Source organism: Pelodiscus sinensis, chromosome 31, assembly GCF_052426305.1.
Source record: "Pelodiscus sinensis isolate ZL-2025 chromosome 31, ASM5242630v1, whole genome shotgun sequence".
NCBI lineage: Eukaryota > Metazoa > Chordata > Testudines > Trionychidae > Pelodiscus > Pelodiscus sinensis.
In genome coordinates, this window is record NC_143082.1 from 14,758,644 (window position 1) to 14,779,888 (window position 21,245).

The 21,245-nt window shown below is 50.2% G+C and overlaps 1 protein-coding gene across 1 annotated transcript; it reads right to left on the reverse strand.

The window, feature by feature from the left end:
• Window positions 1-8,467: 8,467 nt before the first annotated feature.
• Window positions 8,468-14,836, reverse strand: LOC102463478 (exendin-3-like). Its single transcript, XM_075903382.1, has 4 exons — window positions 14,736-14,836; window positions 12,925-13,077; window positions 9,998-10,066; window positions 8,468-8,477 (listed from the first exon to the last, which is right to left on the reverse strand). The coding sequence occupies exons 1-4, from the start codon at window positions 14,834-14,836 to the stop codon at window positions 8,468-8,470; spliced, it is 333 nt and encodes a 110-aa protein (XP_075759497.1).
• Window positions 14,837-21,245: the final 6,409 nt, after the last annotated feature.

Genomic DNA, 21,245 nt, shown 5'->3' on the forward strand with positions numbered 1-21,245 from the left:
TCATCTAATAAACCATCTTCTTAGTCTTTAAAGTGCTACATAGTCCTGTATTTTGTTCCAATTTCGACAGATCCTGTATTCCTCAAAAAATGAGGTTTACAGGATCTGTCGAAAAAGGGTTTATTTTCAACAGATCTGCGTCTAGACTGCCGGATTCTTTTCTTTTTTTTTTTAAAGAACCGTTTCGAAAAAAAGTGGTGGCCATGTTTATGCTAATGAAGCACGGGCTATTTAAATCCCTGCTTCATTAGCAATTTCGACCTGCCTAATCTACATCTCTCTGTCGACAGCGAGGTGTAGTCTAGACACACCCTCCGTGTCATGACTTTCTCGTTGTCGACATGATTCGGGGGCTGGAGCACATGACCGACGAGGAGCGGCTGAGAGATTTGGGCTTGTTTAGTCTGCAGAAGAGGGGGGGGGGGGATTTGAGAGCAGTCTCCAGTTCCCTGAAGGGAGGTTTCAAAGAGGCTGGAGAGAGGCTGTTCTCAGGGGAGCAGGTGGCAGAACAAGGAGCAATGGGCTCAAGTTGCAGTGGGAGGTCTAGGTTGGAGATTACGTAAAACGATTTCCCTAGGCGGGTGGGGAAGTGCTGGGCTGGGTTCCCTAGGGAGGGGGTGGAATCTCCATCCTAGGGGTTTTTAAGTCCCGGCTTGACAAAGCCCTGGCTGGCAGAACTGGCCCTACCATGAGGGGAACGGAGGCAGCCACCTCAGGAGCCAAACTGGAGGCGGGTGGGGGGTGCCACTAGGACCCAGAGTGTAGAAAATTGTGTCTGCTGCTGGTTCATCTGTATTCTCTCTGGGTATGTCTACACTACAGCGCTAATTCGAACTACTTAATTCGAACTAGGCGTTAGTCCTCGTAGAATGAGGTTTACCTAGTTCGAATTAAGCACTCCGCTAGTTCGAATTAAGTTCGAACTAGCGGTTTGTATGGGTAGCGCCTATCAAAGTTAATTCGAACTAACGTCTGTTAGTTTGAATTAACTTTGTAGTGTAGACATACCCTCTGCTCTGAAAGTTAAGAGTTACTTAACATTTTTGAACAAGGCATTTTAAGTTGTTAGTTCTCCTTTATTGGGGTAGGTAGTGAAGCAGTCCCATGAGAGGAGGAGAAGAAGGAGGCAGAATTGAAACCTTTCACAGGTTTGGCCCAAGTGAAGGGGGATGGGGGTATCACGTGAGTGCCCCACCTCAGGTGCCAGAATGTTGTGGGCCGGTCCTGCCTGGCTGGGAGGGTTGAGTTGGGGCTGGCCCTGCTTTGGGTAGAGGGCTGGGTTTGATGACTCCTGAGGTCTCCTCCAACCCTAGGGTTCTATGATTCTATGATCCTTGGATGGATTCAGAACAGAGCCCAACACGGCTGTTGCCCCCAGAAAGACCGGAGGCCTAGATGAGTTTAGTGCCGCAAAAGTGAAAACTTCCACCACATTCTGAAGACGAAAAATCCCATGAAGATTATTCTGGGCTCGTTCCGCTTGAAGGAAAATGGAAACTCTTTGCACCTCAGAGTGGTCTGGGGCTGGAGGCTTTGAATTAAAGCCATAGCAAAGGACACAGTTAACCTGTGGAACTCCTTGCCAGAGGAGGCTGTGAAGGCTAGGACTGTAACAGAGTTTTAAAAAGAGCTAGATAAATTCATGGAGGTTAGGTCCATACAAGGCTATTAGCCAGGGGGTAAGGAAGGGTGCACCTTGCCTCTGTTTGTCAGAGGCTGGAGAAGGATGGCAGGAGACAAATTGCTTGATCATTGTCTTTGGTCCACCCCCTCTGGCACTGGCCACTGTGGGCACACAGGACACTGGGGTAGATGGACCTTTGATCTGACCCAGTCCGGCCGATCTTAAGTTCTTATGCTCCCAGCCACGCTGCTACCCCATCACCTGGTAGCTGCCCGGGGTTGCTGCGGCTATGTAAAGGGTTTGCAGCGCCAGCCCTTGCAGGGGTAGTGCCGTGACCTGAAGCCCTTTCAATAGCCGCAGCAACATTGGGCGGCTCCTAGGCAACGTGGTGGCGATGGAGCCATGGGCTGCGAGCCCTTTAAACCGCAGGAATTTAATGGACTTGTGGCTCGTGGTCCCACGGCTACCGGGGCTGTGAGCCATTTACATAGGATCCTGATATAAATAACAAGTTTCCAGATGCAGTCTGCCGGCCGGATCAAGTGTTCGGTGGGCCGGATGCGCCCCCTCAGCTGGATGCGGCCCCCGGGATGCATCTTTCCCATCCCTGTTGTAGGCTCTTCCCTTTTAATGGAGGTGTTAGATTGGTGCTAGTCCACCTTTCCAACAGCCCCAAATTGCCTTATTTCAATGCGACTAGTTTGGAGTGTGCCAAGATGTGACGTCCCTTGTGATGACTGCTCCCGCCTCTTAACCAAAAGCCTTAGCTTAAGAACAAGGCTTCAGACGCTCACATGCAGATAGACTGTGAGTTTGAGTTTTGGTTTTTATACCCCTGTAATTAGTAAAATGGCAAGGATACACCACAATGCTTAAAACAGAGGCCTTTACAGGCAGGTCTGAATGTCTGTGTCCTAACAATGTGAATCCAGTGAACATTAACGTAAAAAAAATAGGATTCCTCCCCCCACCCCCGCGCAGATCTGTCCTTTTCAAAATCTCCTGATTTGAATTCGTCTTATGCTCCGGGGGGAGGGGTAGGGCTGACTTGTGATTTTTGACTCTTCATGGTTGATCATACTGTAAATACGCCGTGGAAAGATTTTCAAAGACACAAGTGGCGGTTTGGTGCCTAACTCCCATTGCCAGATGAGAAATTCACCTCCTAATTGTCAAGGACAATTTTCCCCGGATCAAAATGTACCATTCCCGCCAGCTGTTTTACATCGGTACCGCTTTTCCTTTTAAACCCCAATAGTACGAAGAAACAGATTTGGTGCAATACAGCTGATGTCTAAAGGGTGGATTCTTTTACCGTGCCGTAGGTTCATGTCTTCGCTTGCTCTTGTAAGGCATTTTTAAATCGTCCGCTGTAATCTGAGGGATCTAATTTGTGCGATTTTTTTGGTTTGGAGACTGACAAAGGCTGGGAGGAATTAGGCACTGAAGTTCTCTAAGGGAATCTGATGTCTAATTCCCTTAGGTCCCTTTGAAAATACTTGCTAAAATGAAATGCATAATAATCCCTAAACAAAGAAGGAAAAAAAATGTAAAAAAAGGTGCTGGCACATTTTTTCTACTATATTTTTTTCCTCCTCGTACGCTACATGTAGAAACGGAGAAATTTATTTTCTTTGTAGAGATACTGAAATATATTTATTTTGTTGTAAGAGATGATGTAGTTTGCAAACACTCCATATTGTAAATAAGACTGGAAAACAAAAGTGAACTCTGTGTTACTGACAATTAAACCATTTGCTAAAAGTCCGTCGGGTGATTGGATTGATTTTATTTCCGGGCTGGGGGCTTTGTTTGGGTTTGTTCTGTAAAAAAAAAATGTTGTCTTGTGGTTCATGTCTGTGAAATGTTGCTTGGTGATTGTGGTACCTCAGCAGTCGGAACGGTGGCTGTCTTTGATTTATCTGTAGCTCATCAGAAATAATGGAAAAAATAATAAAAAATTTTTTGTTTGACCCAGTATGCCACCTTCAATGTGTTTGAAAGAAAAAAATCGTGCTGGTGGAGAGAGAGGGGGCTTTCCAGACAGAGTTTGAGTAAGAAGGAAGGCATGGGGGAAAAAGGGAATTGAGTAAACTGTGCGGAGGTGGACTTGGGGACATACCCAAAGGGAACCACAGAAGCGTTTGGCTGTTTCTCTGTTTTAAGGAGGAAAAGCAATGCACTAAGGAACTCAGTTTTGGGGGCACTGTACATTCTGGGGGCACTGTCCCGATGAGACCTTAAGCTTGTGCGTAACTTTAAGCAGGTGAATAGCTCCATTGAGTCCAAGCATAGAATCCTAGAACATTAGAACTGGAAGGGATCTCGAAAGGTCATCACATCCAGTCTCCTGCCCTCATGGCAGGACCACGCACCATCTAGATCATCCCTGACAGGTGTCTGTCTAACCTGCTCTTGAATATCACCAGTGATGGAGATTCCACAACCTCCCTAGGCAATTTATTCCAGTGCTTAACCACCCTGAGACTTAGGGAGTGTTTCCTAATGTCCCACCTGAACCTCCCTTGCTGCAATTTAAGCCCGTTGCTCCTTGTCCTACCCTCAGAGGTCAAGGCTAACAATTTTTCTCCCTGCTCCTTGTAACACCCTTTTAGGTACTTGAAATCTGTGATCATGTCCTCTCTTGGGTTTTTCTTTTTCAAACTAAACAAAGCATGTTAGAGGTTGCTTAGGGTAGTGGTTCTCATCTCGTTTCAGTCCACAGACCACCAGGCCAATCAAAAAATTTTCATGGACCACCTGCTTTTTGAGACATGATAAAAAAGAACAGACAACGAATATTTTGGTTTGAAATCTATTTCTTACTAACAGATTTTTGGTGCCTGCTCATGCCATGTGACTTTGGACAATGTTCCTGTAGACCACCGAAAAAGTCACCAGTTGAGAACCACAAGCTTATGGTAACATGCTCAAAAGCCACACAGGAGCCCGGAATCCATCGAGTTTGAAACGTAGTCGCCGAAGTCGTGACGTTTGAAAATGGAATGGAGGCGCCTGAATCCCATTGGTGCTTTATGGTGGAGAGTAGACACTGGTTCTAAGATATTTAAAGAGGAAACTAACATTAAACCCAGGCCTTTTAACCTTCTGCTTAGGGAAAGGCACAGAAATCCATGGACTGGCTTGCTGGCACAACATCCAGCAAACACCTACCTGAGTCGAGGCCTGGGGGTTCTAACAAAGATCCAAATTAAAATGCACAGTGAATGTAACCTGTTTTGCTGGTTCTTCTGGGCACGAGACACAGCCGCGTGCAGCGGCTATATTGTGTCTGCAGGGGGAGTGTATGTAACTGGGAAAAAAAACAAAACGCAAAAGGACAGTAAAGTTGTCATAGCAGAGGCGAGAAAGTTTTGCTCCTAATTATGGCACATGGCAGTGAGATTTTTTGTCATTTAACTTAGGGGGCTGGAGAGGGTTAGTGAAAGAAGCGGGTGGGTGATTCTACATTGGGTTGTGTCATTGTAGGGTAAGAAATCATCTGATGCCATCAACTAAGCCAGCCTCTTCCCACTGAGTCCCATCAACACCATTCTTAGCTCTTCTAACCAGATTTATATTTTCCCCATCCATGCCTAGCTTCGCAGCTCTACTGCACAGCTGGCTGCAGTGAGATCTTCCACCCCCGTCTCTAGGAAGACCTTGATTGAGCTGGTCCTGGCAGGGTGGCATATTGTTACAAGGAGGAAGGAGAAAAAATATTCTTCTTAACCTCTGATGTTAGGACAAGAAGCAATGGGCTTAAACTGCAGCAAGGTCAGCTGAGGTTGGACACAAGGAAATGTTTCCTATCGGGGTGGTTAAGCACTGGAATAAATTGCCCAGGGAGGTTGTGGAATCTTGATCATTGGAGGATTTTTCAGAGTAGGTTAGAAAAGCATCTATCAAGGATGGTCTAGACGAGGTTTGGTCCAGCCGTGAGTGTAGGGGACTGGACTAAATGATCTCTCAAGGTCTTTTCCAGTCCTGTGCTTCTGTGTCTAACTTTTTCAGTGTATGGGCAAAAGTTTTCTCAGCAGTGCAAGAAGGAAGTTGGATGCCTGACCTTTAAATGACAACGGGCAATCCTGTGGTACCTCAAAGACTAAGGCTAGGTCTACACTCAAAGGGAAGGTCAAATTAAGATATGCAACTCCAGCTACATTAATTACATACTTGATTCGAGTTTCCCCACTATCACCACAGCATGAGCCCCACAGAAGCGACCGCGTCCGTCAGCTTCCCTTACTCCTTGTAAGAGCAGGAGTTTGATTTAGTGGGTCTTGACTAGACCTGCTAAATCAAACTCCGGAAGACTGATTGTGGCAGCAGCGATCTTCCATGGAGTGCAGATATGGCCTAACGGAGTTATTTGGGAATAAACATTCGTGGGTAAAACCACTTCGTCAGATGCATAGAACCACTTCATGTATCCGACAAAGTGTCGTTTCCCCAGGAAAGCTTATGCCCAAATAAATCTGTTAGTTTTTAAGGTGCCACTGGACTCCTCACTGTGTTTGCAGAAACAGACTAACACAACCACCCTTTTATGACTTCCTAAATGACAGTGGATTCTTGCAACTTCTAATGGATTAAAAGACCCCAAAGAAGTTGGAATCCACCAGTCTACTGGTGGCTGCAATAGGCTATTATTCTAACTGCAACTCACCTCTATTTTATTCTATGGAGTGGCTCAGGAGGGACAATTTATTTTATTTCTGGTTTAGATTAACTTCTTCCCCCTCCACAGTTTCAGAAAGGGGCGAGATGCCTTTAATAAACTCAAGATTCAGGAATGAGACGATCAAGCACTGTAAAACAAGGAGAATTTCTACAAAACCTAATGAAGCTACCTCTGATTTGGGGGCATGCATGATGATGTTTTCGCCCCACAACAGCCTGAAAACTGGAAGAATTTGTAAATCAAGGTGAGAGCCTCGGAACCCAACGGTAAACCAAAGGTCTCAAACTCCTGGCTGGTGTGATTGAGCAATCCGACCTGGGACTCCCAACAGGTCGTGGGGGGAGAGCTGTCCATTAGCGGCCCCCATCTACCGTCGCTTTACCCTCTCCCCCCGCCACTTAGGGTACCCAAGTTGGTTTAGGAAATGCATAAAGCAGGGCTGGGCAATAATACAGTGGTGGTTCGTCTGGCAGGCCACCGCCGCTATATTTACCCACACGGCCATAGGTACTGGTCATTGCAGCTCCCATTGGCTGTGGATCGCTGTTCCCGGCCAATAGGAGCAGCAGGAAGTGGCGCGGACTGAGACAACGCTTCCCACAGCTCCCATTGGCTACGGATCACTGTTCCCGGCCAATAGGAGCAGCAGGAAGTGGCGCGGACCAGGACAATGCTTCTGACAGCTCCCATTGGCTGTGGATTGCTGTTCCCGGCCAAGAGGAGCAGCAGGAAGTGGCGTGGACTGGGACAACGCTTCCCACAGCTCCCATTGTCTGTGGATTGCTGTTCCCGGCCAATAGGAGTAGCAGGAAGTGGCGCGGACCAGGACAACGCTTCCCACAGATCCCATTGGCTGTGGATTGCTGTTCCCGGCCAAGAGGAGCAGCAGGAAGTGGCGTGGACTGGGACAACGCTTCCCACAGCTCCCATTGGCTGTGGATTGCTGTTCCCGGCCAATAGGAGCAGCAGGAAGTGGCGTGGACTGGGACAACACTTCCCACAGCTCCCATTGGCTGGGAATGGTGATCCATAGCCCACAGGAGCTGGAATTGCTGGTACTTGCAGCCGTGCAGGGGACCCATCAGCAGCTAACCCTGGTGGACCAGATGCGGCCCGTGTGGGCGGGTAATTGCCCACCCTGGCATAAATCGAACAGAGATCTGTGCTCCGCCTTCGGCCACACGTAACGAACCGCAGGAAAGTCAGAAGAGATGAGATGCCCGGCTTGAGCTAGTGCCAGGAGTTGGCAAAAACTTGCTGAAATCCCATCGAGGTCGTGGGGAATTCGCTGACACGGTGGGTTTCAGTGCAGAACTCAGCTCTTGTTTTGTGGCTAGAGCTCAGGCCATGTTCTATCCCTGGCTAGGCTGCTGGGTTATCTTGGGGAACTCAGTTTGCCTCCGTGCCTCAGTTTCCCAATAAAGATATCGCCATCTACCTCTTCAGTAAAATGCTTTTGGAGTCATGCACGAGAAGTCTTATAAAAGGAATGTAGGGTTATTTAATTTAATTGCATATTTGGGGCTTGCAGATGTGTCTCATCTGAACCAACAAGCTGAGTTATATTTCAAACTGCCAGCATTTTTCTGCTGTTTGTATTATATAAAGTGCCTAGGACTCCCTATTTTGGCTCAGCCCCCCATAGTCCAGCTATGCTACAGAGTTTGCGCTGAGACCTCTTTCTCACATACGCTAAACATTAACCGAAGCATGTTTGTGACACAGAACCTTAACTATCTGCGGCCCTCGGGCACAGGTTTGTCACGTTTTCACTTCCAGTGCATGTTGGAACATTATTAGGGCAATTTTCTTTAAAAAATAAGTCAGATCTTGGCTTGAGAAAGCAAAATGCTGCATTCGGTGTGGATTTATTGTCATTTAAGAGAAGGTGCAGAAACTGTGGTGCCAGAGAAGCAGGCTGCGGACAGCACTAAGAAACACAGAACAAAGGTAACAAGACAAATCCGTTGTGACACAGCTGACAAAACTCATCACAGATGTTTGGGATTTCACAGCACCTCGTAACGACAAGCGGCTGGAAGCAATGAACACTTAGTACTATCCCGTTTCATTGAGAAACCCTTCTTTTAAAAGCATTTGGGGACTGTCAAATGGGACTAGATCCACTCTTCCAGAAGTCTGAATTCCTGGTCTGGTGGCTAATTGGACCTACAAGACAAACACACAAAACACAGTTAGAATTCAGTGACGGAGGTTGTGGGAGAACTCCGATAGAATCCCAGAGGGATCCGCTCTGCCTTCCTGCCTCACTGCCCTGCGGGATGCTTACCCACAATGCTTTGCTTTGTCGACAGGGGAGCGAGCCACGTGGCCACGAAATGTCGACAATGGGAGGCAGAAAAAATGGCTTGACTGGTTTCGCCTTTGGCGACGTTGGCACGTTTGTCGCCAAACCTCCCCAGTGCAGACGCAGCCTGAGTCTGACTCTGGTTTGGGCGGTGTGACTACACCCTTCCCACGGCCTAGCACGGACTTAATTCCATCAATCTCTTGTGCTTGGTACATTGTGGCTAGTGAACACAAACACAGTGTAGGACTTTGTCCCGCTCCGAGAGTGAGACCACATGCATGGGTCGACGGGGCTGCGAGGCAGTGAATTTTGGGGTTCAGGAGGTAGGAGCCTGTACTTTCCGAACTGCAAGTCCCTAGTTCAATTTCTGCTGCTGATTTTTGAATAGAATCAGTGTAGCCCTCTAAATCAGGGGCAGGGAGCCTCTTTTTTGGGTTGGGGGACCACTGAACCACAGAAAAATCAGTCGGGGGCCGCACACACAAGTGGAAAGCCCCCCCCAAAAACACTCATTGATACAGCCCCTGAGAAGGAGAAAGACACTCCCCACGTGCATGGGGGGGGGGGCTCAGGCGGGTAGATTTTGTAGGCCCCCTAGGCTCTGGGGTGGGGACAAAAATGAGGGGTTCAGTGTGAGGGAGGGGGGTGCCAGGAAGCAGGTGTGGGGTGTGGGTTCTGAGCAGGAGGGAGAGTGTAGGAGCAGGATGCAGGGGGAGTCCTGAGCCTCAGGGGACGGATCTAGGCAAACTAGGGGCTGTATCCGGCTCTTGGGCCTTAGGTACCGCACCCCTAGTCTCATGCACGGCACGGGAACTGGTCAGAAAAGGGGTTTTTTGTTGTTTGTTTGTGTCCCAAATGGGGATGAAAAATTGAAACTGTGGGAAAACATGAAGAACAGAAAGAAAAAGAAAAAGAAATCGGGGTAGAAGCTCCACAAAAGCTTCGTTGAAACATTTATGCTTCGATAGTGGAGGACTAATATTAACATTAATAGAAAGACTAAAGAAAAGGGAAAAGCCGGAACAAACTAGACCGCTGCAACTCTGAATCGTTTCCAACCATTTCAGGGGAAAATGTCTCTGGAATCGAGCCGGTCCTTTGAAACACGCTGACTACACAACACGGTTTGACCCCTTAGCTTGGGACAATCTTCCCCCGGCAAAGGCAGTGCGTAACCCATGCTAACACGGCTCTTCGTCTCTGTCCTCGGTGGAGGTTAAAACGTTGCTACTCACCTGAAGGGAATGTACCTGCCTCTTTAGCTGTCAGGTCTAGAACTCACCAGCGTGGTCTTTGCAGGCAACCCAGCCAGAGATACGGCTGTGGGAGCAGCTTGCAAGCCCCAGCTGTGTGACAAGTCACAATGTATCTGACTTACCTAACTAGCGAGTGGTCCGAGGGGAAGGAGATGTGGTTGTGGTCTCCTTTTATGTACCTCTTTGTTGAGCTGTGGAAAACAAGAGATACTCACCCTGGGTGGTAGCCACTGTGCAAACATTCACTCGACTCTCCCTGCTTGGTAGAGTCGTGGAATCCTAGAACCGGAAGGGCCCTCGGGAGGTCGTTATGTCCCATCCCCTGCCCTTACGGCAGGACCAAGCGCCAGCTGGATCATCCCTGATAGACGTCTATCTAAGCTGCTCTTAGATATCTCCAGGGATGGAGATTCCACAACTTCCTTAGGCAATTGATTCCAGTGTTTAACCCCCCGACAGGCAGGAAGTTTTTCCTCATGTCCAACCTGAACCTCCCTGTGAAAGGATGTACCAGCCCCACACTGGGCACGAAAGAGTGAACCAGGGCTGCCTGGCTGAGAAGGCCCCGCCCCCACAGCCCTACTGGGCATGCTCCAGATGGAGGGCAGGTATAAAGGCGGGCAGAGCAGCTCAGTCAGGGCTGACCGCCGCAGAGGAAGGATGTGCGGCTGGAGCTCTGCAGGTGGAGCTACGGGAGGACCGAACCACGGGGGCCAGGCAGTGAGAGATGGCTGGAGGAGCCTCCAGCCTGGACGCAACCAGGACGGGGAGGTAAAAACCTCTGAAAGCTCAGCGTTTTTCGGGGGGATTCCCTGCTGGGCTAACGGTGGGACAAACCCACCACTGACAGGGCCCTGGGCTGGGACCTGGTGGAGAGGGAGGGTCTGGGTCCCAGGCCCTAACCTTCATGGGAAGTGCTACAGCTGTGACTATTGGCGCTGGCCGCTAGGCATTACTACCCTAGAACAGGGAGCGATTGATACTGACTCTGTCCGCTAGGCCTTACTGCCCTGGAGCAGGGAGCTATTGATACGGACTCTGGCTGCTAGGCCTTACTGCCCTTGCTATAGCGGGCACCTCTGCTGGCTCTGACCATTAGGCCTCACTTCCGTAAGGGAAAGGTGTGATGACTGATCCAGGCTACTAGGCCCCACCGCCCTAAGGGAAGGGGCTGAGAGGGACCCAGGCCACTGGGCCTCGCTTCTCCGAGAGAAGGGATGTTGTATTGACTGTGGCCGCAAGGCCAGACTTGTGGGGGAGCAGTGGTTATAGTGACTGGGCCTTGCCCTTAGAGTTTGGGACACTCTTGGGGCGTAAGACCCTGCCTAAGGCACCGGACTCACCTGCCCCGTGGCACTACCTTCCCGCAATTTAAGCCCATTGCTTCTTGCCTCATTATCAGACATTAAGGAGAATAATTTTTCTCCCTCCTCCTTGTGACACTCTTTCAGGTACTTGAAAGCTGCTCGCATGTCCCCTCCGTTGTCTCTTCTCTAAACAAAACAACCCTAATTCCTTCAGTCTTCCCTCATGTTCTCTAGACCTTTTGCTGCTCTTCTCTGGACCCTCTCCAATTTCTCCACCGCTTTCTGGAAATGTGGTGCCCAGAACTGGACGCAACACTCCAACTGAGGCCTGACCAGCGCAGAGCAGAGCGGAAGAATGACGTCTCGTGTCTCGGTCACCACCCTCCTGTTCATGCTGCCCAGAATCACGTTGGCTTTCTTTGCAACAGCATCCCACTCTGGACTCCTATGTAGCTTGTGGTCCACTCGGACTCCTAGAGAGCATCATGCATTCTTCCAGAACAGACGTTATTTTTGATTTAGGCCTTGTCTTTCCCAACAGCCTGATCTTTTAAAACTCTTCCCCCTTAAAAGCTGCCACCATTGGTCTCTGTTGGATCGGCCTCACCCAAGACGCCTGGGCCGATACGCCTGCCCCCCTACTGCTGCCCAGACCACTTTGGGTTGGGTTGGCATGGGGTGTTGTCACTGGGGTGATTGGAGAGGGATTCAGGTACCCTAATTGCAGCAAGGGAGGTTTAGGTTAAAAACTTCCTGTCAGGGTGGCTAAACACTGGAATAAATTGCCCAGGGAGGTTGTAAAATCTCCATCACTGGAGATATTTAAGAGCAGGTTGGACAGACATCTGTCAGGGATGATCTAGATGGTGCTTGGTCCTGCTGTGAGGGCAGGGGACTGGACTCGATGACCTCTCGAGGTCCCTTCCAGTTCTAGTGATCTGGGATTCTTTGCCTTGTTCACACGGCACCTGGGAGCCGGCCTTCCCACCCAGGTAGACAGTCCGGTGGTCTTCTCAAGGCAGTGTGGGGATTGTAGCATGGGTTAGCCATCCAAAACAGACCTGGGGGGTCACGCCGGCTTGTACTTGGGTGACTGGGTAGCGCCGCATCCCTTCTTGCGATCGCCACATTGCTATTTTGAGTGTAGTCGCTCGAACAGAGCTAGGATGACTGGATAGCAAATGTGGAAAATCTGTGTGTGTGTGTGTGTGTGTGTGTGTGTGTGTGTGTGAGAGAGAGGGGGGGGGAGGAGATAATCACCTATCTAAGACAAATTCCAAATATCGGGACATGTGGTCACCCTAAACAGAGCAAACTGTGTCTGTCTTTCCCTCGTTTTTCCTCACAGACATTATTGACAAATCAAGATTTTTTTTTTTCATCTTACAAATTTCCCCCAGAAAATGTTCCCAATTTTTTGGAGGGAGGGCAGAAACGTTGAATCCTGAAAAACTTGGGCCACCCACAGACCCCTTTATACGTTGAGGCCAAAATATTTCAGTGGTTGGGTGTTTGGTTTTTTTTTGACAAAAGATTGAAATTTCTCAGGAAAGCAGACACAGTCGTGAAAAATATCATTTTTTTAAAACTCCTTTCCCCCCTCCCACCTCTCCCGCCCAGTTTCTCACTGTGAAAAAGCCTGGACAGAAATCTTTTAAGCAGTGCCTAAGTCCCTCAGTTCTTGGGAGTCGGCCTAGAATGAGGGCCACGTTCTACCGGTTTCAGCTGTATTCCGCGTGTACCTGTAACGTTTCGTGTTGATAAGCCAGTGCACAAAGTCCTTGGCCTTCATCTTGTCCAAGTATCTGGTAAAGTCACTGCTGAAGGTGCCTTCAGAATGGCGCTTAATGTTGGAAGTAAAACTCCGAGCGCTTTTCGATTCAAAAGACTGCCACCTGCGTGGGAGAGAGGGATGAGATACATTACGTCGCTGCTGTGATGGAAGGGATACAGGGTCCTGCGGATGGCAGGGTGCAGTGAAAGGCCGGCATTTTGCCCCGGCCTTGTCATCAACGTAGCATGTAAGAATGGAGGGTGAGTTCGGTGGTTTGAGCATTAGTCTGCTAAACCCAGGGTTGTGAGTTCAATCTTTGATGGGACTATTTAGGGATCCGGGGCAAAATCTGTCAGGGATGGTACTTGGTCCTGCTGTAAGGGCAGGGGGCTGGACTTGATGACCTCTCAAGGTCCCGTCCAGCTCTATGAGATGGTATATCTCCATGTATTATTAATGGCCAGACTGGGTCAGACCCAAAGTCCCTCTAGCCCACGATCCTGTCTGCTGACAGTGGCCAATGGCAGATGCCCCAGAGGGAATGAACAGAACAAGGAATCAAGTGATCTGTCACCCATTCCCAGTCCTGACAAACGGAGGCTAGGGACACCAATCCTACCCATCCTGGCTAATAGCCACTGATGGACCTATCCTCTGTGACTTTATCTAGCTCTTTTTCACATGCTGTTAAAGTCCTGGCCTTCACCGCATCCTCCGGCAAGGAGTTCCACAGGTTGACTGTGCGCTGTGTGAAGAAAAACTTCCTTTTGTGTGTTCTAAACCTGCTGCCTATTCATTCGATTGGCTGACCCCTAGTTCTTATATTAGGGGAACAATTAAATGACTTTTCCCTCTCCACTGTCAAGTTAGGTAACCACTTGTGACGGCGTGTCGGGGTTCCTCCCCCCCCCCCCCCCGATCCTGCAGCCCTGTAGCAGCAAGAACGGGCTCCGCCAGCCAGTAGAACAGAGGGGTTTATTGCTTCTCCGGGATACAGCCCAGCACAGACGTGATGTGGCTACAGGAGTCAGGGGCAGGATGCCTCAGACCCTTTGAGATGGGGGTCCCTGGCCCCTAGATTCCAGTCTGTCTCCTTCATGATTCCAGCCAAAGACCGCCCCTTCCCCCAACACTCACTTCCTTTGTTCCCTCCCTTCCCTTAACAGGTAGGACCGGTTCGGTTACTGTCATGGGGGCCTTCAAGGCGCCCCGTGCTGGGCAGTGCACACAGACAGAAGCCAGTAGGGGTCATCCACAACCCACGCACAGCAACCAGCAAGGTACTGACACTACATCCCACCACTGGAATAAATTGCCCAGGGAGGTCGTGGAATCTCCATCCCTGGAGATATTTAAGAGCAGGTGAGACAGACGCCTGTCAGGGATGATCACGGCTTGGTCCTGTCGTGAGGGCCGGGGGTTGGACGTGATGACCCCTGTGATTCTAGCCTCATTATCAGGGCTCGACAAACCGCAGCGAAATCCACTTGCCAGCCCCGCACCGCGCATGCCTGCACCACCGGTGAACGGGGCGACCGGCTGAAATCGGATTTGTCGAGCCGTGCTCATTATCAGCCATATTCTCTGCTACGTAATACACCTCACCATGTTATTCGGGTGTTTTTCATCTGCTGCACATCCCCTGGCAACCACGCTGAATAAAACCGAGGCATCTGCATGGTTAACGCTAGTGCTACCTGTCCGAGACAGTCCATCTCCACCTCCTTCCGCCAGTCCCACCAGCCCACGGTGAGTTTGTCCGTCTCAAAGACGCCTTACCTAGACTCATCGGATGTATCCTTGAGGACAACCTGCCTGCTGGCAGGAATCAACGCCACCGTCACAAGTCCACACAGGTAGAGCCACTGTGCGCTTTTCATTTGGCCTTCCGAACAGGACAACAACGCCTGATGTGATGACCTGCAAGCCAATTAAATCCAGCCTGAGTGGGGCCAAGCACCACACCAGTCAACTGCCCGGCGCTTTCCTCATGTGGATGGGCATCAGGTGGAAAATTCCACCGTGGGACCTGATTTGCAATAGGCATATTATAATGTTGGCTACTCCAAGGTACACGGTCACCCTCCCCAACCTTTAATCTATCGACATGCACCTTTCCTTCACCAGATCTCATGAATAATGGCTCGAAGGTTTGAAATGAAGTGGGGAGCTGGAGTCACTTGTATGGGTGCTAAGCCATTGAATCAAACTATAAGCCCGTGTTTGAATGGAATCCGCTTCAAGCCATGGGGTGTAGCAGCCCCCCCCCCACCTCCTCACACCCTTCCTCCAGCTCCTATACATTAAATTGCTTATCTTCTGTTATCTTTCCCCCCTTATCTTTCCCCTATTCTCTTCTAGACGAATCGCACAATTACTGACTTAAGTAAAGTCAACTGTTGGTGAGGTTAGTCAAAAACCCAAATGATTTGGTTTTAAAAAAAAGTCTCCCTCGTTTTACCAATAATGTAGAGTTTCTGATCACTTCCATGCTGTAAGATACCCTCCCTCCTAGCCCCCAATTTCATTTCTTCAAAGCACCGGAGGCTGGCGACTGAGAAGGAGGGAAAGGCTTACCTTGCAGCTGCAACCAATGCTCTCCTAAAATCCGACTCTTGTTTTCCTTGCACAAACCTGCTGTGGTTAAACTCTGCTCCTCACTGGTGCTTTTAAGCTTGTTAGCAGGATGCTAAAAGATGACAGGTAGGTCGTCAGGACTTCTGTTTTTAGCCGGACGGGTCATTATGAATCATTACGTGACTTCTTTTAAGTGGGTCTGCTGCAAGAAATAAAAGAAGAGTTCTCACCGTGGTTTTCAACCTACGCCTTCAGCACCTGTTTTTTTTTTTTACAGTGCTCGGGCCCATCGAACGACTGATCCATTTTTTCCCTCCTTGTAGATAAGTGAGTCCCGTATTGCCACAACGCATCCTATATGGAGAAATGATTTCTGAGCCTGCAGGGGGTCTGTTTCAAACACCTTTCTGTTCAAGCAGGGAAAAAGAGGGAGCGCGACAGTGCCAAATGAACCGACTCCAGATTGGGACCAACATACGTACACTGGCAATCTATTTCTTAATCGCTGGAAGATCAGCCATGTATCTCTAAGAGTGTCATGGATGGGACATGATGCATTGGAGTCCTGGCTCATGAGTTCGCCTCCCAGGCGCTCTTGTACTATAAGGCTACGTCTAGACTGGCATGATTTTCCGCAAATGCTTTTAACGGAAACGTTTTCCGTTAAAAGCGTTTGGGGAAAAGAGCGTCTAGATTGGCACGGATGCTTTTCCGCAAAAGCACTTTTAGCAGAAAAGCGTCCATGCCAATCTAGACGCAGTTTTGCGCAAGAAAGCCCCAATCGTCATTTTCGCAATCAGGGCTTTTTGGCGCAAAACAATACCACGTTGTCTACACTGGCCCTCTTGCGCAAAAGCATTTGCGCAAGACGGCTTTTGCCTGCACGGGAGCAGCATCGCATTTCCGCAAGAACACTGACAATCTTACAGGAGATCGTCAGTGTTCTTGCGGAAATTCAAGCGGCCAGTGTAGACAGCTGGCAAGTTTTTCCGCAAAAGCAGCTGCTTTTGCGGAAAAACTTGCCAGTCTAGACACAGCCTAAGTGAATAAGGAATCTCATCATGCACCATGTGGAATCTCTCTAGTCTGGCACATTGACCGGGGCTGAACCAGAGAATTTTCCTGCCCATGGGAGGTCGATCTTGTCTAGCGACATTCCCAACCCTTCCTCTGCTTACTGGACCCTGTGAAGACATTGAGCTAAATAACAGCCCAGAACACGGAGAGCCAGGACGGGGGGCTGTAAACAAACTTTATGGGACGGTGGGAAACTTGGCCACACCCACAATAAGTGGCCATCTGGCTACTAACAGCATGCTGGACCACGGATGTTAGAATCATCTGGTGGGAAGGGACCTCAGGAAACCATTGACTCCAATCCCCTGCCCAAAGCAGACCCCACCCCAACTACATTAACCCAGCCAGGGCTTTGTCAAGCGGGGCTTAAACACCTCTAGGGATGGAGATTCCACCCCCAGCCCAGCGCTTCCCCCACTCCTTGGGAAATAGTTTTTCTTCATCTCCAACCTAGGCTTCCCCCACTGCAACGTGAGCCCATTGCTCCTCGTTCTGCCCCCCCTAAGAACAGCCTCTCTCCAGCCTCTTTGGAACCCCCCTTCAGGGAGTTGAAGGCTGCTCTCAAATCCCCCCTCGCTCTTCGTTTCTCAAGCCCAAATCCCTCAGCCTCTCCTCGTCGGTCATGTGCTCCAGCCCCCTTCTCATGTGGGTTGCCCTCCACTGGACCTTCTCCAAGGTATCCACATCCTTCCTATAGTGCAGGGCCCAGAACTGGACACAATACTCCAGATGTGGCCTCCCCAGAGCCGAATAAAGAGGATTCATCGCTTTCCTAGATCTCTGGCCATGCTCCTCCTAATGCGCCCCACTATGCCATTAGCCTTCTTGGCTACAAGGACCCACTGTCGACTCATATCCAGCTTCTCATCCACTGGAATCCCCGGGTCCTTTGTTACCAGACCAGAAAGTGCTGGAATAGGCAGGTTCGACCTGTAATTGTATGTGGAAATAGCCAGAATTTTGGGATCGAAACTTTCCTTTGCGGGGGGCAGAGAGCAACTCCGGTACTACAGAAAGATCTTGTGCATTTGTGGTGATTTGTGCCAAATGTTGCATGTTTCCTTTTTCTTCAGTGAAAAAAAAATACCCGCCCCCCAACTGCGAAACGAACGACCATATTTCATTTCAATCGTATCAAAACACGGCCTTCTGACTTTTCCTTTGCAGTGACTTTAAATGCCAGGCAATCTGGAAACACGTTTTTAATAAAAAGTCATTCCAAATGGCCACAACATGGAACCAGTTTGTCGAAACAAAACATTTTGATTGGGCAGAAATGATTTGGGGGGAGGGGTCTTTATGATTGGCCAGAAGTTTAAAAATGGGCTTGGCTTTCCCGACTATTCCAGACCGAATCACGGAATTTTTCGTTTGTTTGCCATTCACCTCTGCTCAGACGAACCCAAGTGTGTCTCTCTTACAGCTCCTTGTGGCAGGGCTCTGGCCTTGGCGCGGGGGTCCTGCGTTTCTAGGTGGAAAGTGTTTGTCTCATCCTCCATGTTGCCTTTTGCCCTGTGCTAGGGGCCAGGGTCACACCCTACGGAACCATCCTCATCCCAGGCCAGTCCTAGGCCTCATCGTGGGCCCTTTAAATCGCCGTTGGAGCCTTGCACCATGTGCTCCGTGCAGCTCTGAGGGCTGGGGGGGGGGGGCGTGCTTCCCCATAAAGATGTCTGAGGGGAAAGCTGCAGGCAGACAGAAGAACCAACTTGGGACCCCAGGACTTCACGTCAGAGCGGGCAAGGATACGCAGCCCAGAGCCCGGAAAGCGGCCGAGAACGGGGGCAGGGGAGGAGCTGAAAAGACGCTCGTGTTGGTTGGGATTTTTTTTTTTTTAGTCCGGCCCTTCACTGAGCCGGGAGGGGTGAAGTGCGTCTGGGGCGTGGCCTGGGGGCTAAGCCATCTCTCCCGGGTGTTGAGGCAACTCAACTCTGGGAGGGCAAGTGAGGCAGGGCAGTGCCAACAGCACCCTGCTTGGCCAGTAGGTGGCACTTTGCAGCACTCGTTAATATCAATGAGCGTCTCGCCCTGACCGTTTCCTTCTAGGGGAGCAGAGTTAAACCAGCTCTGGAAATCTCATCCTTGCTGTTCTCTTGCAGAAGTGATTCATTGTTCTCAGATGGCCCCGATCCGCTTCCTGTCACGGTCGGCACTGACGCAGAGGACTGGCTCCTGTGTTGGCCGGCTCTGCTCTTCATCTAGGAACAGCCTGATAGTGGCCAAGTCATTAAAAAACCCTCTTTAAGGGGAAAGCAACAAACACTGTCCAACTATCCCCGCGGTTCAGAGGGGGGCTGGCCTAGCAGAGCCTCTTGCTAATTAGGTGTAATCAGGGCTTGAAAAGAAACCCCGACATCAGCAAAGCACGGCAAGAATAGAGTAATGAGCCCAACCTTTGCACACCAGGTTGAAACTCTGCTGATCTCCGGCACGTCACTCTGCATTTCCTGTTTATTCAGGCTCTCAAATTTGGGTTGCAGGGACGCTGTTCTGAGATCATTACGTTGTAGCCTGACCTTACCAGGAACTGCAGGCATCAGCCGTGACAGGTACGCGGGAGGGAATAAAAAGCCAGTTTCAACCAGTTTGTCTAAAAATACGAGGGTTCCTCGTGGTCCTGGCAGCCGCAGAAGGAGATGGACACGCCAGGGCGGGGGTAGTTATTAAGTGTCTGGCAGGCCGGGCTGCCGGTGCTTTTGGCTCAGACACCGTTCTAGGTCAATGGTATTCGCTGTTTCCTCCGGCTCCCATTGGCCAGGCGGAGTGATCCTCCGTAAACCGGGGCTGCAAGCGGCCTGTCTGCAGATGCACAGTCAAGTGCACGTTGACGAAATTGGGACTAGGGATGTTAAATATCGCCTAGCTGAATAGTCGATTAACCTCACGAATTCTTATCGGTTAGTCGATTATTCTATAGTCCCCGGGGGCGGGACTGGCAGCCAGTGTGCTATGGCCCCACTCTTGGGAAACCCACTGCCACTCTATGCTGCTGCTTCTGTATCAGGCAGCAGCGTGGGATGCCAGGTAGGAGCTGGTCCACGAGGGGAGCCAGTTTAAAAACCGGCTCCCCTGACGGAGCAGCTGCCTGCTGCCCCCACGCTGCTGCCTCCGGTATGCCCACGGTTTGAATCCTGCATGCAGATTCATCTCAAAAGAGATCTCTTGGCATTAGAAAAGGTTCCGAGAACGGCAACAAAAATGCTGTGGGGTTTGGAACGGATCCCATCTAAAGACAGATTAAAAAGACTGGGACTTTTCAGCTTAGAAAAGAGGAGACAAAGGGGGATAGGATAGTACCACTTTGGGATATATGGTCGTGCCAATTTTCTTCCACAATTTGATCTGAGGAAGTGGGTCTGGCCCACGAAAGCTCATCACCTAATAAACCATCTTGTGAGTCTTTCAAGTGCTACATAGTCCTGCCTTTTGTTTCAGCTGGACCAGACGAACACGGCTGCATCTCTAGTACTATTCTCTGAGTCCAGGAAGCCATGGCAGCGTTGGGAATGCTGCTAGACCCTCTTGACCACCTGTGGTTTGGCAAATTCACCGATCATGTCCCGAGAGTGCCGAACTGGAGAGGTTCAGCCTGTCGTTTGAAAACTTTTCAAGTAGAATCCAGCCTGAGACGGACACCCGGCTGGGAGAACGTCAGCCGAACTGGTTACAAGGTATTCCCAGGAACTGAAAAGCGGGTCTGACAACGGGAAGAGGTTGGCTCACTTCCCTGCAGCTGTGGGCACCTTGGCTGTCTAGACTGGTCTGGACCTATGGCACATGCGGGTTGGAAGGGGCTTAGGGCAGCGTCCGGGAGATCGTAATGTGTGTGTGTGTGGGGAGGGAGGGCAGGGGGTCGAACAAACAGCCAATTGCATACGTGGTGTGCCTAGCCCTAAATCTTCAAAAACCGCTCGTTTGCTTTAAACAAAACTTGAGATTTAAACCCAAAATCTATTTGGGGGAGGGGTCCTTTTCTTGGGTGTCTGGCTCCTGTGACTTCAAAACCGTAGTAACGGGCACTCGGGTCACATTTTCCATCTCTTCTTCCCCATCAGAAGGCCTAGAAACTGGCCTTTTTTCCAGGGACAGCGGAACACCCCACCAATCCCCTGCCTCCGGGAACTGGAGCTTTAAGTAGAACAGCACAGAACGGGAGCTGACGGCGAGTGAGCAGCACGGGGGGCATGTTTGGGAGAGACTCGTGCGCATTTGCACGAGGGGAGGAGCTTTTTCACGGGGCCTGCAGGCTTCCGTGAAGACGATCCTTCCTCCAGCTCACACGGGGTCCACGTTTGAGGTTCGCCGGGCCGCCTCCTTGCACCGTGGCGTGTCTGCCCAGGGCAGCTGTGGTCCGAAGCAGCCAGGCATTGGTTCTAAACACTGGGAAACACACTTCCTTTCTAGGAATCCATCCTAGGCCCCTGTTCTCAACACTTAATCCCAAACCTGGGCACAGAACCCTGGACTCTTGGGTCGTAGCCCGCCTCTAACCAGTAGACCATACTACCCCTGCTTGTGCCTGAGACTGTAGACCCCAGAGCAGGCTTCTGTGAGTGCTGCTTACACGGGGTCTTCTGGCTGCCTGCTGTGCCTGAGCAGATCCAGGCTGTGTGGAGGGGATGTCAAGCTCTCGCC